This window comes from Tachysurus fulvidraco, chromosome 4 (genome assembly GCF_022655615.1).
Source record: "Tachysurus fulvidraco isolate hzauxx_2018 chromosome 4, HZAU_PFXX_2.0, whole genome shotgun sequence".
Classification (NCBI taxonomy): Eukaryota; Metazoa; Chordata; class Actinopteri; order Siluriformes; family Bagridae; genus Tachysurus; species Tachysurus fulvidraco.
The window spans coordinates 5,639,567-5,657,294 of record NC_062521.1 but is presented as its reverse complement, the minus strand read 5'-3'; the positions used below and the strand labels follow the sequence as shown (position 1 = coordinate 5,657,294).

The 17,728-nt window shown below is 38.5% G+C and overlaps 1 protein-coding gene across 6 annotated transcripts in view; it reads left to right on the top strand.

Moving 5' to 3' along the window:
- Nucleotides 1–17,728, top strand: part of LOC113655221 (CUB and sushi domain-containing protein 1) — a 334,957-nt gene that overhangs the window by 249,471 nt on the left and 67,758 nt on the right. For all 6 annotated transcript variants that reach the window (XM_027165618.2, XM_047811980.1, XM_027165619.2 and 3 more), the window contains 11 exons: nucleotides 489–605; nucleotides 2,285–2,500; nucleotides 2,819–3,007; nucleotides 4,372–4,541; nucleotides 6,046–6,199; nucleotides 9,130–9,321; nucleotides 11,572–11,698; nucleotides 12,970–13,172; nucleotides 13,535–13,726; nucleotides 14,481–14,619; nucleotides 15,085–15,272. In XM_027165618.2, coding sequence (XP_027021419.2) covers nucleotides 489–605; nucleotides 2,285–2,500; nucleotides 2,819–3,007; nucleotides 4,372–4,541; nucleotides 6,046–6,199; nucleotides 9,130–9,321; nucleotides 11,572–11,698; nucleotides 12,970–13,172; nucleotides 13,535–13,726; nucleotides 14,481–14,619; nucleotides 15,085–15,272 — 1,887 coding nt within the window. The remainder of the gene's footprint in view (nucleotides 1–488; nucleotides 606–2,284; nucleotides 2,501–2,818; nucleotides 3,008–4,371; nucleotides 4,542–6,045; nucleotides 6,200–9,129; nucleotides 9,322–11,571; nucleotides 11,699–12,969; nucleotides 13,173–13,534; nucleotides 13,727–14,480; nucleotides 14,620–15,084; nucleotides 15,273–17,728) is intronic.

Below are 17,728 nucleotides of genomic sequence, written 5' to 3'. Positions count from 1 at the left end.
ACTTTTCATTTAAAAAAAGGTTTTTCTCTCAAATCATCGCCATCATTTTCTCTACAAGTGAGTTTAAAGTTTGTTTATGGAATTTATAAAGTGCATATTAGATTCTCGGCACCAAGGGATGTAGTTTACAGAGTCTGACCTAGATTTCCATATCTAATCCTCCTAGACATTTTTATGTCGCAATTTCTTTGGGTAATTTTTCCACAATTGGAATACTAATCAAATCCAATCTTACAGGGCGGTCCGTGTGCTTAATCATCATTGTTATTGCATGCTGTTATTGTTAGCAAGAAAAATAAATTGATGTACAAGGATGCACACGAATAATTACAGAAGGAATCTGTAGCGTCGGTGTCGCAGACCACACTCCAGGTGTTGGGAGATTGAGGGGGAGCCCTTTATTACAAATAAAGCTGTACACAAATCAAGCCTGGAACTTCAATAATCAAACACCATATGTGTGCTTCCACTCCTCTGTTTTTTTTCAGCTTTGTGCGGTGGTTATGTCCATGGGAAAACTGGAACTATCCTCTCTCCTGGTTTTCCGGATTTCTACCCAAACTCTCTGAACTGCACATGGACCATAGAAGTATCTCATGGGAAAGGTAAGCGGAGAAGAGAATAGTTTTACAGCTCCAAGGAATGAAAGAATTAAAATAGGTGATCATTTTAGACACAATTAAACTCTCTTTGCTAGGGTTACTCTTTTTACAGTCTTTTAGGTCCATTTTACACATTATATCAACATGTGCTTTACTCGGAGTCGAGCTATTAATGAAATTCACAAGCAAGCAAAATGTGTTATAGACAAACATTGGAAAGTCATTTTTAAAATGATCAGAAATCAATCAACAAATAGATCACAAGACTGAAGAGCAAACCTCCTGTCTGCTGGAAATAGTCACAAAATAGTAATGATACAATGCACTGCATCGCATCACTACTGGACCTTATCAGAATATTTGAGATCAAATATTAAAAGTGATCTAGTTACAGAGTCAGGAAATTCAAAGCTTGTGGAAATTCAAAGCTTGTGGCCAGACACAGCAATACGGAGACTACAACACAGAGTGAATTAAAAATAAAGAAACCACAAAGCTCAGAGTGAAAACAGGAACTAGATGTCAGGTGAGCGTGGTGAAGTGAGTGTGCGAGTGTAGTACAGTTAAGTGTGAGCAGGATGGATTGAGATTAACACACAGAGCAGTGGTAACGCTGGATGTGACACAGAGACTAGGTGAAATGTTGTAGCTTCTCTACTGCTTAATGGGACATGTGTCTGAAACAGTGTAATAGATATAAAATACAAGTTTTAAGTCTAAATGATAGACACTCTCTGCATTGGTAATGTTTATTTCGTTGGTGTTCATTGTGACACAGTATTCCTGTAATGTATTAATAGTACATATATTAGCAAAGATTTTATTAACCAATCAAGATTTCTTAATCAGGAAACACACATACTTTCTGAGAAGCTCCTGTATAGCTGCTCATTCATGTGATTATCTAATTATCTAATCAAGCAGCAGTGCAATGCATGAACTCATGCAGATACAGGTCAAATGCATCAGTTAATGTTCACATTGTACATCAGAATGAGGGGAAAATGTGATCTCGGTGACTTTGACGATGGCATGGTTATCGGTGCCAGATGGGCTGGTTTGAGTATTTCAGAATCCACTCCTGGGATTTTCACTTAAAAGTCTCTAGAGTTTGCACAGAGCATCAAGTTCTGTGAGAGGGCAGACTCGTTGGGTTGGAGCTGACAGAAAGGTTGCAGTAACTCAAATAACCACTATTTTCAATCACGGCGAGCAAAAATGCATCTCACAACACACAAAATGTAGAACATTGAGGCGGATGGGCTTTGAGGTAAGAAGACCACATCAGGAGCAGCAATCAGATGCTACAGTGGACACAGGCTAACTGAAACTGGACAGTGAAGGTGTAGTTGTTCCTTATAAAATGGATGTGTTTCAATTGTGTTGAGGCTGATTTTAAAGTTCTGTCATGTAGCTTTTGTCAGAGCTGTCTGGTCATGGGGTGGCCAGTGAAGTGGTCACATATGCACAGATATTCATCTCAGCTTGTCTCTTGTGCTCTGATTAGTCAAGTTAATATCATATGTGAACAGGGCTTTACATGATTGTGATTATCCCTCTCCATTGTATTTACTTAGCCATCCTTCAGAAGCAAAATGATTATTTGTTGCTGCTCTCGTGCACCCACTGACAAAAGCAAGCATCTCTGACAGAGGGATTTAATCTAATCTGCAACTCTGCAGGGGTACAGCTGGTTTTTCACACATTCCACCTGGAGGACTCGCACGATTACTTGCTCATCATGGAGGACGGTAGTCTCAACGAACCCGTGGCTCGGCTCACAGGCTCCGTCCTGCCTCCCTCCATCAAAGCGGGCCTGTTTGGAAACTTCAGTGCCCAGATCCGCTTCATCTCTGACTTCTCCATGTCTTACGAGGGTTTTAACATCACTTTCTCAGGTATCAGTGCCAGAATGAAATGAATTGTTTAAATGCGTTCTGATTCTCGAAAATATATTTTAGATCAAATAAGTTCCTAAATTCACTTTGGTTTGTTTTGGGAAAAGGGCATTTGGTTTGAAATATGGGAGGAACAGTAAGAAAACGAAATAAATCAAAAACTATTTTATGAATAAAAAACTCTGATATTTATGTTTGTCACATTACAAGCCTACTACATAAATATTTTTAAAATTCACAAATATTTTTCTAAAATTCATACGGGTTTACCATCGCACCCCTAATGTTTCATTTTAATGGCGTGACCTACATTTCCAGAGTATGATCTAGAACCATGTGATGATCCCGGCGTGCCGGCCTACAGCAGGAGGGTGGGTTTCCAGTTCGGTGTAGGCGACTCATTGGTGTTTACCTGCTTCTCGGGCTACCGGCTAGAAGGCGAGAGCAAAATCACATGTCTGGGAGGAGGCAGGCGTGTGTGGAGTGCAGCCCTGCCCAGGTGTGTGGGTAGGTAGTACTTCTATTAATCATTTTAATAATCATAATGCAACTTTTATTTAACTTATATGGACTTATGATATCAATGATATCAACATTATACTTCATAACTGATCAAAGACATCACACTTGCCAATTCATCCGACACCAATTAAAATGTGTTTAATAACCTTTCTTCGAAACTACGTATGTGAGATCAGCATGGTTCAGGATTTTTATTCATTTTATTGTCTACGTCTTCAACCTATTTTAGAATGAATCCTGTCTTGTTTTACTAATAATATATCAAACAAAATGGTCATGATTTGCATGAATGAATCTCTCATTTTTATTCAATTTTAAAACATTTATTTGTAATGGAACTTGACAAAATAAAAATGACAGTGCGAAATAATCTAAGTCGCTCATTTATTTTTAACGGCATTTTCGACAGAACGTCTGAAAGTGCTGACTGGATGATCAATGGATATTGTGCAAGGCTTTTACATCAGATTATTACTGTAGTCAATCATTTAAGATCTGTGCATATGGCTTATGTATAGGGATGTACAAACCGCACGGTTACTCCTAATTGGTGCAGTGACTACAGGAATCATTAGTCTTGAATAATTAAGATTTATATATTGGTTACATTAAAATGTCGCAGTGCCTCTTTTAATACGGGAAACAGGCAAAAAATATCAATATTGTGCTACTTTCCCACTTTCATACAGTTCTTAGATAACATCAAATTATTAGTTATATTTTTCTTTTTATTATCCAATAGAAAATCAAATCAGCTATTTGAGCGAATTCTTTTCAAAATCAATATAAATACTCTTTAAAAAAGTCTGGATAGATGGTATACACCACAAGAATTGAGGCAACATCTGCTCATATAGTAGAGCCTACAAGAGCAGAATATTAACTGCAAGGACATTTCATTCTAGTGTAGCCCTGGGCTTTTGTGACCAATACCTAACTAACACATAAAGCCCTGCGTTAATTAGTATTCCTCCGAAGTTTGAAGTTGTGATCCATCAAAGTGACAAAGGCTCAGATTCCATCTGGTGAAAATAGTCAGACTGGCCTATCAACAGGAAGCAGAGCAACAGCTGTCAGGGTGCTGCTGGCTTAATTATTTCAAGTGAGCACCACTTTTAGGCATGAGAGCTACTACTTTACGGGACAACTTTAGGGGAATTTAGGGACTTTCACACCACTAACACTGGAACATTGAGGTATGGTGTGAGGAAATAGAAGTGATCTTTTTCTGCACCCTGCTGTTCCCAGTTTCATTGATGTAGCATTATGTTGCACCACAACTCTCCTCAACTATCATTCTTTGTTGTTTTCTTATTGTTTCCACACTGTGCTTGTGGGGTTTTGCCCAGCTGAGTGTGGTGCCTCGTCTGTAGGCAGTGAAGGAGTTCTTCTGTCCCCTAACTTCCCAGCTAACTATGACAACAACCACGAGTGCATTTACCGCATCCAGACTGATAACGGCAAGGGAATCAAGCTCGTGGCCAGCGACTTCCAGCTACGTGATGGTGACTTCCTCCAGGTGTGTTTATTTTGTGCAATGCTCCACTTAATGCTCCAGGCTTAATTTGCACTAGATCATTAGATCACTAGTACCAAGGTAATGTAAAAGTAAGAAAAGATGATTGGAACTTTTTTGATAAGTTGGTTTTAGTTGCAAGTTCATAATTTACATTTAGTTTTATGCATAAATCTGCTTCCAGGATCTTTACGAGCATAGGGCAGGAATTTGTTTTGCATAGATATTATTTATATGGTTATTGCACTAAAGGGTATACAGTAGCTTAAAGGTACAGGCATGCACTGAGAGTGGGAGCCAACAAAATTGTAGGAGTTAGAGGCCGTATTCATTAACATAAGAGCAGAAAGGTTGCTTCTATGCCACTGCACCAGAGTGTCGCCGCTTTCCAGCATTCATCTTCATTAAATGCTTTATTCGCTTCAAAATCATGGTGGTTTTAAATAACTTTTGTTTTGGGTTTGAAATTCATTAGAAAGTATCACAGGTAGGTGTAAAAATGGTAATAATATCTGTCTGAGCAAGCAGGAGTGGGATTTAGCAAAGTTCCTCATACACACCTCTTATTAAAGATAAATCGAAAATGGGGGATAAAGAGGACATAATACAATAAGTCCACCAATTGAGGTTGGTTTTAAAAAGGCATTTCTACACTAATTTGTGCCCAGGTTTCACGATTGCGTCATTCTCTACAATTTGCAGCACAGCTAACATGAAAGAGCTTGGAATCCACAAGACAGCCATACATGTGACTAAGTGAAGACATTAACTATTCATAGATTCATTTAAGATAGAGCGCTCAAGGCGCACATAGTTTCCGATGAGAACGGAGCTCCCTGAAGAGCACTATGGACACTAATTAAACCACGGTGTAAGCATATAAGCTGCAGTTTTTGTCGCATTCAGATACTCTGGAATCTTTATTATAGTCTTTTGCCAGTGGTATTTTTCGTAAATCCTAGAAACTATTTTCTAAGACATTATAGCCTTATTATCTCTAATCCCATCGCATTTGATACAATACTTATCATTGTGACAAACCCATTTTGTTCAAATGATTCTACGGTTAATTTGTGTTGCATGAATAACTCTGCAAGTGTTTTTTGCTGATTGGATGGTAAGATCTCTGCTAGAAATATCTTTCCATCCAGGCAGAGAATTGAATTTCTACACATTTTATGCAGCTAGCTTTACAAATACAGCCGTCGAGTTGCTTGATCTTGTTCATTAGGGGTTAAAATCATGTCTTATGTGGCAGAAAATGGAGAAATTGTGGCAGAAAATGGCTTGACATTGATTTATAACCTTTAATATTTCCTGCCATGCTGCTACCGTCTTCTCCCACATGGAGCCTGCTGTCTCAGTATGCTTGTAATATCCAAAAACAATTACAGAAGTGAACACGCATTCCAAAATCCGAACATTTTGGAGGGAAAATGTTTTTAAAAACTTTATTGGCAGAGATCCAGTTTGTCCATGCTTCGCATGCGCTTCTCTTTCTTCACAGATTTATGATGGTCAAGACAGTTCAGCTAGACTGCTGGGCAACTTTACACGAAGTGAAATGTCCAACATCATCAACAGTACCTCCAACCATCTGTGGATTGAGTTCAATAGTAATGGGACGGGAACCAGCAAAGGCTTCAAACTGATATACTCTAGTGAGTAATTTCCCTATAGCTCTCTCTATCTATCAGCAGGCACTTGTTGAGATACCGCAGGACTTTAAACACGTTTTACTAAACATGTCAACCATGATTCAAATATTTTACATACACTGTTAAACTACACTTTTTTTTTATCGTTTTGGCTCAGAACCCATAACCTGCTGTGAAAAGTAATAATAATTCTATTAAGAATTAGCCATTTACAGTTGCCTCTGCTGTATAACTAATTGTTTGATATATAAGTAATGTGATGGAGATGAAATAACCATGTCCACAGTCTCTGTGTGCTGTGAAGCAGTGGACTATTTTAACACATCCTCTGTTCCAGATCGTCTGCTTTTACGAGACCCATGGAAGTGCTTTAGCATGCAGTTAGAACATGGGAGATAAAATGCGTTCCACATCTACAGGGCAAATGAACAGATAAAAGATGATCTTTCACTCGAGCATATGTTGTACCAATATTAATTCAGAATGGCCTGCTCGGGGCTGCGACGATAAGTGTGGTGGGCAGGTGCTACTTTTATGGAACAGCCTTTATGTCATTATTAAGCAAAAATCAGTCGCTCCCTACAGTGGGTTGATAATGAAAATACAGTTGTTGTTGTTGTTTCCCCTGTTTTGGTTCACTGACATGGGTAGGAATTAAAAACAGCAACATTTCTCTGCTGCTTCACAGCTTCCACTGTTTAAATGGCATTTAAATAAAATATTAAATAGAAGTAGTGACAACCTGCAAAATGAACATGCAGAACAATGTCCCTGTGCATGAACACCAAAATGGAGTGAAAGATGATAAGCACAGTTAGGCACATAACAAATATTATCACCAAGTACACCCACACACACACACACACACACACTGCATCTCTGGTTACATTGAGGCTCCCTAAAGATGCAATGCATTAGTTGACATGAACAAACAATGACCCTGATATTAAAATGTAGATATTAAAATATTAGAAAGAAACCCTGAGAGGGTCCAGACTCAGAAGGTAATGCGTGTACTATTTGGTCAAATTTTGTAATCAGAAAATCAAAAAATAGTTTTAAGATAAAGTCTATTTTGTTTATCATCTATTCACCCACGGAGGCCTGAGTGCAAATTGTTTGTGGCAATTGCAGTCCTAAAGCTATAAGGGTAATTGTAGGCCTAGCCATTGTAGCAAATCTGTTTGTATCAATTGCAGTCCAACACCATCTTCATAGTTTGTAAGTGCTACCATCCATAGTAATCGCATGCATCTTTGGATGTCCATATAAGCCCACCCTCTGCAGCAGTAAGTGGGTTTCAAGTGAAGAGCATCAGTATGGATCAGGCAGATCATGAGGCAGAACGTGTCACGATCACTGGTATCTCAGGAGTAACGTGTGTAGCGAGAGAGAGAGAGAGAGAGAGAGAGAGAGAGAGAGAGAGAGAGAGAGAAAAGCAAAGATTATTAGGTGTGCTTATTGTCACATAATAGTTAATGACAACATACACTGTATATGTGTACAGAATGAAAGCAGGGGTTCTGGCAAGACTAGCTATGGCCACACAACTAAAAGGGCTAGCCAGTAAGTAGCACAGTCGTGATGGCGTTTCCTGAGACATAAAGTGGCCAGTCAATCCGCTGTCAACAAACCTGATTTGAAAGTGAGTGACAGAAACAAAACCTCCCAGTCCACCACACAGTCTAGACCTGTGAACACTTCAGGTCTGCCACTTTAAACAAGAAAAAAATATTCCCAGAATTCTAAACAAATATATTTTACCCTATATTTCAACACTGAGACTTTGTCTTAGCCTTAAACATTAATTAGAAGGCTGTTCCATAACTGTGGAAAGCTCTGTCCCCTGCTGAAGCTTCCACTGTATAAGTTACTAAAAAATATCCTGAACCTTCTGATCAAAGTAACTGTAGCAGATTGTAAAAGACCGTGTTCAGTCACGTACTGCGGCACGGGACCGTTCACTGATTTGTAGGTCAATAGTATTTATATTTAATGTAAAGTGGGTAAGTTAGTGCTGATGTGATCATATCTTCTAAATTCTAAACTAACAAGCTAAAAGAATGAAGTTTTTTTTCTTTCATATATCCAATATCACAGTGACGATATCTTTCTTATCTTAGAAATTTTTCCGTGAAGAAAGAAGGCTATCCTCGTAAGATCTATGTTAGCTTCAAGTGACTGGTGTCAGTAATCACACCAAAACTGCTGAACGTGATCAAATCAGAAAGGTCAAATTTGCTGTATGTGGTTCTAGGACAAGTACTTTAGTCTTCACAGAATTAAGTAGGAGTAAGTTAACATCTCTTCTGGTTTATTAATGCTGAGGATATCGTTTTGTTTTTGTTGACTTGACAAATGTTGTACAGTAAATAATGCAGGGATGCCTGATGGTGGCAGATTGGCAGTAGCAGGGGTTGAGCTTGTTTACCATCTGATTGGTAGATCAGAGTGCACCACTGAGCTACTATTGCCCTTGTAATATAACTTCTGACGTATACACAATTACGTATAAGTAATTAACCTCATTATACCTTGCATGAACATGAGGGGGGGGGGGGATTTCTGGATCTGTATTTACACAATCAAGCAGCTAGTCTTGAAATGGCATTTTTCAGGCAAAGAATTTATAGCTATTTCTGTCCAATTCCAGTCATAATGTCCATATTGATTTAGCTTTTAAACTATCAAGGTTTTGTGCAAAACCTTCTGATTCTCTGTAAAAACTATGTATGTAGATGCTATTTCACAGGTCCTATTCTGAATCTCAGATCTGTTTAATAAAAACAATACACCGTTTTATTCTGGTTGCTACGGTGATGTGAAAGTCTCCTTGAATATCTGATCAGCAGACTGTGATTCAGCAAAACCCTGTTCAGCCTTGGTTTCATTCTAATAAGCTTTTTCCTTCTGCTTTCTCTCCCCTTTGCCAGGCTTTGACCTTGTGAAATGTGAAGAGCCAGGCACTCCTAACTACGGCTACAAGATTCAGGACGACGGCCATTTTGCCAGCACATTTGTTCTATACAGCTGTAATCCTGGTTACACGTTGCATGGCAGCAGTACACTGACCTGCCTGAGCGGAGATAGACGTGTTTGGGACAAACCACTGCCATCATGCATCGGTGAGCTCACTACAGCATCTCATAACGTGTGGTGGAGTTCTAACAAGTATGAATAGTTTTGTTCCATTTTATATGAAGGAATTTGTAAATAATCCGTGACTATTAATTCTAACTACTAACCATAAGTTTAACTGGTGTCTCATAAACACTTTAATGATTTGGGACCATGTGGCAACCAGATCTCATGCAAATTTATAGTCCTCTTCATTGCAGTTTAATTCAAGGGAAGTCATAAAGACTTACAGCTGTACCATACCATAATACTACCTTTATGATGCTAAACTCTGTTTAGCTATCTATTTATCTAAACTCTACTCTAACGTTATATTATAATTATGTTCATTCTTTCATCTTCAATATCCACTTTATCCTGGTCAAGGTTGCTTTGGGTCCAGCGTCTATCCTGGAAACCCTTGGTACAGTAATAAGTCTTATAGTCTATGATGCCTCATAGAACATTCTAGAACATTTGTACGAACAAGACTTGGAACTTACACAATCGCTCAGAAAGGCAAAATATGCAAGAACTGTGAATCTGCTTTAATCAGGAGGTAATCCGTGAGTGGCAGTTAAACCCCCGCTGGCGTTAAGGTGTGGTGATGTCTTGTCCTGACCCTTCTAGGAACTACTTATGTAATCATAACGACTGTCCTGTGCTCATCCCATTACGCTTATCCAAAATTTGCTCATATTAAATACACTTATTACACACTTCTGATTGCCTTCATTTCTGTTTCCCTTTGAGTCTGGTTCCACTTAAGTTTTCTACCTCAGATCTCAGGAAGTTTTCCCCCCCATCTCTGTTGCCTCTAGCTTACTCATCAGAGATCTAAATGTACATCCAGATTCTTTATGATGTCTATTGTTAAATAAGTACAAATAATACTGATTTAACTTTTTAGACATGTGGATTGTTGGTTACTACATCAGTACATTTAGCTCTGTTGCTTTGAGAAGCATCTGTCAGTTATAATTAATCCGATGACCTGCTTGTAAAGGAAATCAATTTAAACAGATGCATCAAAAATCATTTACTTTAAGCATTAACGTTTGTGCAAACTTGTCAAAATTGTTTGATCACTAGAATCATTTGGTTGACGTGGATATATGATATAGTTATAACAGTTTTATTCGATCCAACTGCTCTGCAAATGGACCATTTGATAAAAAAAAATTCATTGTTCCTTTTACGCTTTCCAGATAAAGGAAAATATTAGCTCTTAATGTATAAAATATAATTTATATACACTAAAATGGGAGGATTATTTACTCCATTGTGGTATCACTAACAAATATATAAAATATAAATTTAACCACTAACTAGTGGTTAATTGTAATGATCTTGTCTTTAGAAATGAGCACATACCTTTGTATACTCTCTATAGATACCAGTACAAGAATTTGTAAATGCTGATTTTCCTTTTTTGTTCCATGCAATATGCATTCTCTCAAGGACACATACTGTAAGACAATGTTTTTATTCTCAATCAACAATCTTCTACACATACTACCTTAAACCAGCCCTGCAGTCTTCAAACAAGTGAAAAGAGACACATGGCTTTGTTCCACATTGCCCTAATCCCAGTTCCCTAATTAAAATGGCTTGAATGAGATATACTGCAGGTGCTTGGCATGGAGAATAGATGGCGGTCATTTTGTTCCTTTGTTTAAATTAGTCAACAGCGTAAGGCTAGTTTCCTTCCTTCTACTCCCCTTTCCTTTCCAGAAGAGATTGTGATGTGCACTCTTAGGGAAAATAAGGGCTCTTCAAGGATTCCTTGGACATTTATGGGCTCTTAAAAGGAAAACACATCGGATGTAGGTTTCTACACAGAAGCTTTAAGAAAACTGGAGAGTGCTTTAGATTTACATATAATATGTTTCCAGGACCAACATCATCCAACTATAATAAATTGAATCTAGAAATTCAGTTAATTATATTGTTATCTGGTCATTTGATATGTTCCCGAGTGGTTAATCTCAGTGATGTATAGTCTTAGCTTCGGGGACCTGCGTGCATTTGTGCTTTAATTGGTTTACCATCCCAGATTCAGTCTAGCAAGGAAAATCTCAATGCATCACAAGGATTGCAAGTGTTTTAAGAGGAGATATAAAACAGCAAAACAGAACGCTGGGGTTCAGAGGATTGTGATTAGGGGATTAAGAACTAACAGTTTGTCATGAGAAATCTAGAAAAAAAAAAGGCAGTTAATTGCAGGAATTATTCATTTTTGACTTTTTCTACTTTAGCGGAATGTGGAGGACATATCAGCGGTGCCACATCTGGCCGAATCCTGTCTCCTGGCTATCCTGCACCATATGACAACAACCTTCATTGCACCTGGTCCATTGAGGCTGATACAGGAAAAACCATCAGGTAAAGCTGCTCACATCCGTGAGCCACGAATTACTCTCCTGAAGGCCGGATGTGTTTTTTATTTTTTTATTTTTTTTAAAATACTGCACCCCTGTTAATTCCCATGTAATTCCCACGCAACTCATAACATGGCATGGTGATTGCATTGGCACCCTGCTAAGAGGCCTATTGCCGACTGGCATCTGTTCTTTCAAGTCCATTATCGTACGAGTCGGGGGGAGAAACACTGAACACAAGCAAAGATAATCCAATTAGACGTTTGAAAAAGGGCAGAACATTGATTCAATTTAAAAGAAGCAATTGTAGCAAAGTGGTGATTTGACAACAGTGTCGTTAATGTTTCATCCCTATACACATTGGGAACTTCTGAGGTGATCCTGTAATACAGGCCTCTCTGAATGTGATCACGTGACTGCAAAGAAAGTAAAAAGAAGTCCACCCACGCCTCCCTAAGGACCAGTTAGCGTTGTTGTGCCTACTGCTGATGAATGGTTTGTCTGCTGTGTTTTCATTCTGCCAACATTACTGTAGTTGATGTGAGAATAAACCCTGGCCCTGTTCGATCTAAATAATCAGAGTTGTGATTTGCAGAATGAAATTGGATAGCCAAGGGATATTCATATGATTGTATGCAAGCTCATAAAAGTAAAAAAAAAAAAAAAAGATGGAGAGCTGGTATAACTGTACTTCTTAACGGTGTACTTAAATGATCGCATTTTCTATAATACACTGAAACATCCTGCATGAAGTCAATTTGTGTGTTTAATCTTAGAGCTGGGTTTTAGGAGTTAAGTTAGAAATGATCGTTCTCAGGTCTAGTAATTTACAGTCTCTTAAGCTCACCACATGAAGCCACCTATGCACCAAAATCGAAGAAAGAACACCACATATACAAAATCTCTTTAAATTATTATAGATATTATAAAGAAAAATAAAAGCTGGAAGGAAGAAGGCGAGACAGACTTACAAGTTGTATTTAGCTACTAGGGTTTCTCTATACTAGACAGTACACTCTCAAGCAGCAACATTAGCGACTAAAAAAAAAGTGACTTTAATTTATAAGTTATGAAACCTATCTGTAGTTCTTCTGTCTTTTGTTTTTCATCAGTGTAATTAGAAACACTATTCTATGGTACTATGGTTCAGCAGAAATAAACGAAACTACAATTCCATTGTATTTAACTAGCTCTAAGATCTGCTTCACCAGGCTTCTTCATCTCTCTTAGTCCGAGTGTAAACTTGTGTGAAACGTGTGTGTTCGATGTGTCTAGCCTCCACTTCATCGTCTTTGACACGGAAGTAGACCATGACATCCTGAAAGTGTGGGACGGCCCAGCTGAGAATGGTATCCTGCTGAAAGAGTGGAGCGGCTCTCTCTTACCCGAGGACACGCACAGCACCTTCAACATCCTCACGCTCCAGTTTGACAGTGACTACTTTATCAGCAAATCTGGCTTCTCCATCCAGTTCTCCAGTGAGTACTGTAACTCCTACTCTCTCTTAGTTCCGTTCTCCTGCCTTCTCTCCCCCTGTTTCATCACTCTCGTGGTTTGCATGATCCAATATTCTCTCTGTAGTTTCCTTGCACTCGCTTTAGAACAAACACTGCGAAAGAAATATGACATAGTTGGAGAGATGAGGAGGTGGGAGATTTGCTTCTCTTTAGAAATGCAGCAGAGATCATATGAACGCCGTCTTGTGAGGCTTAAAGCATGGCATATTTAGAGAGGAGAGAGCCATGAATAAGAAACTTTCAGTCTTTCATTCTAGTTCTCCGTCGGTGAAGTGTTTCACACTGGTTTTAAAATAATCCAAGATGTATCCTTATTACTTCAGCTACAACAGCCACCACCTGCAATGACCCAGGCATCCCCCAAAACGGCACTCGCTACGGGGACAGCAGAGAGCCAGGAGATACAATTTCCTTTCAGTGTGATCCAGGCTACCAGGTTCAGGGAGTGTCTGAGATTACCTGCGTTCAGCTCAACAATCGCTTCTTCTGGCAGCCCGACCCCCCGACATGCATAGGTAGGTTCAGTGAATGTTTTCCATTATCTCCATTTTCTCTCAGATTGTTCATGAATATTTCCAAAAATAGGTGCCCTTTAATGTCATAAATTGTATCCCCTTGCATATGGTCTGCTTTGTAGGCATTTTAAAACAGATGTAATATCACTGGGTGCACAGAGCCATGCTGCAAGATACTGTAGTTTATTGTTCTCTAAATGACAGTGTATTGCCTGCTCACTTTACACTAAATGTCTGGTGGGTTGAGGACTATTGTGTAGCATACTTTGAGAAGATGCATGCAGCATGGAGTTGCATTCAAATATCTAAGTACTTGTGAGCTGTGCGCTTCTCAGACAGCCTAAGAAATTTTAATGCTTGTCATCAGGGTTGTTTTTGTCAGTAGTGACTCACAGGCTGCAGGTATTGCTTAGGTCACTGCATCTGATGCATTAATTATTACTTTCAGGTAATTGAAGTGACATTTACATATCCTTTCAGATAATTGTATCAAGCATCATTAAATCCTGGTTTTATCGATTGTTGCCTTTTTTTTATTTTCCTGAGAGTCCTTCACTTGTTACTTACTGTTATTATCCACTGAATAATGAACCTAGAGCAATCAGTGTATAATCAATTCTGCAAACATTGCTCATCTTTTGTGTGTTTCTGTGTGTGCGTGCACGAGCACGTGCACGCGCGCATATTTGTGTGCGTGTTTGTGTCCCTTGAAGCCTCACATTAAAGCACTAACTTGCACTCTCCTTGTTGATAGCTACCTGTGGAGGCAATGTGACAGGACCTGCTGGAGTAATTCTATCACCAAACTATCCTCAGCCCTACCCACCAGGAAAGGAGTGTGACTGGAGAATAAAAGTCAACCCAGACTTTGTCATTGCGCTAATTTTTAAAAGGTATAATGCGCTCACTCCTGGCTGGATACTGCTAAATCTGAGGCCAGCAGATGGGAACAGGACAAGTTGGTGTAATGTGTGTAATGGCATCCATTAATGAATGGGACATTATAAACATGTCCACTGTTCTTGTATTCTGTATGTTGTATCAAGATTTGAGATTTTATGTAAAAAAAAAACATACTCAGTGTACACGTCATTGTCAGACATTACATTAACTTAAAAGACAGTCAAAAGAATTTGGCTATTAGAAAAAAAATAAAAGCTACCTGAAACGGTTTAACATTTTATAATGCATCTTTCTCTTATCTGTGATAATACTCAGTGTGATATAAAAATATGTTGTCAGTATATATTGAAAAAGTAAAATGGCCTTAATAAGACCTAACAGTTTTCTCTGGAGTCATTGCCTTAAAATTAATCATATGACCATTTGACAAAGTTGTTGTCCATCTCGTTGTGCAGCTTCAACATGGAGCCCAGCTATGATTTTCTGCATGTCTACGAGGGTGAAGACTCTAACGGCCGTCTGATTAGCAGTCTTCAGGGAAGTCAGGCTCCAGAGCGCATCGAGAGCAGCGGGGACAGCCTCTTCCTGGCATTCCGCAGTGACGCCTCGCTTGGAATGTCCGGCTTTGCCATTGAGTACAAAGGTATGCACAACGTTGTTATCTGTTGTAGAAACACCATTATTTTTACAGCTCAGTTTGAGTAAAATATTTCAAAAGGTACAGTATACTGTACTGTATGGACTCCTGAACATTAAGATCTGTGCTGGCCTTCTGCAAACATTTGACACACAGATGATGCAGAATTGTCTGGAATCTCTTTGCATGAAGTAGCATTAAGACTTTCCCTCACTGGAATAAATAAGTGAAGATCCAAACTGTTTTAGCATGACATTGCAGCTCCATAAAGACATGGCTTAATGGTGAGGCAATACTTGAGTGGCCTCCACTGATTGTTGGGTGAGAAGGTTCATCCAAAAGGTGTTCATCAGTCCTTCACAAATCCCAATGGCTATGTTCCAAAATCTAGTGGAAATCCTTCCCAGAAGAGTGGACGCTGAATTTGTATCAATGCCGGTGGGTTTGGAATAAAATGATCAATAAGCCCATGTGAGTGATGATCAGATGTCAACTTACTTCTTGGGCTTATGTGTACAGTATAGCTAGCTTGATCTTTAAAGCATATTACTGTATGTATCATGTAAATGTTTTATAATAGAATGTTTCGGAAAAACTTCATATGTGAATTAATATAGGTTTTAACGTTTATCAGAAGAATTAACATAAAATAGAGAAGGTGTTTGCATAGAATATGAATAGTTAAGACATCACCAATTCACAGAAAATAGAAATCTCAGTTCCCCAATGTAAAAATAATAGTACAAACGATTTTCAATTGCTTATAGCTTATAATACAGCTGTAGAGTAGCAGTGAGCAACTTTTACTTTACAAGTCAATAACTAAGCAATCTACCAGCAACTGGAAAATGCAACGCGTATAAAAACAGTTCAGTACATAAATAAATAAATGGTCCAATAATTTCTTATTTGGTACAGTATGACCTCATGTTATTGACAGTATTGTCATGTGCAATGCAGAGTATGACATTTTGTGTCTGTGGAAGTCTTCACCCATGCTATTGTAACTGTCTCTTCTATTTAGGTTTGCAATCATTAAGAAAAGAGGACACGTGCAAGGGAGAAAGCTTGGGTTTTATAGGCAGACATAAAAGCCCAGGCCTCATTGCATTTCCGACACTTGTGATGCTGATAATAACAGCAAAGGAAATAATATTTGTAACATCACATTTACATCACATCAAATCCATCATAAGTAGCATATTAAGTGTTGGACAGAATAAGTCATTTTGTCATTAGCAGGAATGCAGGAAAGTGGTTTCAAGGCTGTTTTATTAAGCCAAATATTATGATTTTTCTAATATTATTAACCTTTCTACGTGAATACAGAGTAATTTTCCTCAGGGACAAATCATGTTTTATGTAAAAGATGTATTAATCAAATGTCAAAGCAATTCATTGTAGACAGTGTCCACTATTTGAAATGACTGTTTTGTTGTTTCTTTTTTTTTTAAACATAAACTGATTTAACATTGTCATTTATTCCTAAGGGAAAATTTCTGGTAGATTGAATCCTGGCCTGTGTTGCATTCTTCTTTAAGCCCTCCAAGTAAAATTTATGCTAGGGACATTGCCTGTACTCTGTGATGCTATAAACACTCTTAAAGAAACAAGATTTTTATGAAACCTACTTAATACTAACATACTATATTGCTAGGGGCAGTGGTGGCTGAAGGCTCTGGGTTAAGGCTCTGGGTTGTTAATCAAAGGATTGGGGTTCAAGCCCCAGCACTTCCTAGCTGCCACTGTTGGGCCTTTGAGCATGGCCTTTAACCCTCACTTCTCTGGTGGTGCTGTATCATGTCTGACCCTGTGCTCTGACCCCAACCTCCAAAGTTTGAATATGTGAAGAAAGAATTTCACTGTGCTGTAACACGTGAGAAAGAAAAGCTTCTATTCTGTTCTGTTGTGAGAAGCTCTATACTATGCACATGAGTTCGAAGCAAGGGACACCTCACTTGCATGGCACCTGCACATATTGCAAATACTTCATTCATCACTATGTTTGAAGATCTTATTGTTTGTCAAATTGGATGCTTTTCACTCTTGAGAGAATCCGTGCTGATCCCAGACCTCCAAAAGTCATCACTTGTCACACATGATGCATAAAGCAAATACAGACTGCAAATTTGCCTTTTCTTACCACACTCTAGGATAACTTGTCCTTTTGAAGTTATTGCTAAGTGTACTTTCACCCATAATGACATGGATGTGATGTGACATTTTTAGTGGTAAACAGTACAGCTCAGTCTTTCTCCCTTTTCCAATTTAATGCATGTCTTTGCTTCACAGCTGTGTTTTTTTTCTTTTCTACAAAGTCAATCTCTAATCTGTTATTGCTCATTACACACCAGTAGTCACAATCATTTTCTGAGTTATTGGTGGAGAGGCGTGCATGCAAAAATAGCACAATGCAAATCACAATTTATTCTTGGGGTGGACAAAAAGAAAAAGCATCTATT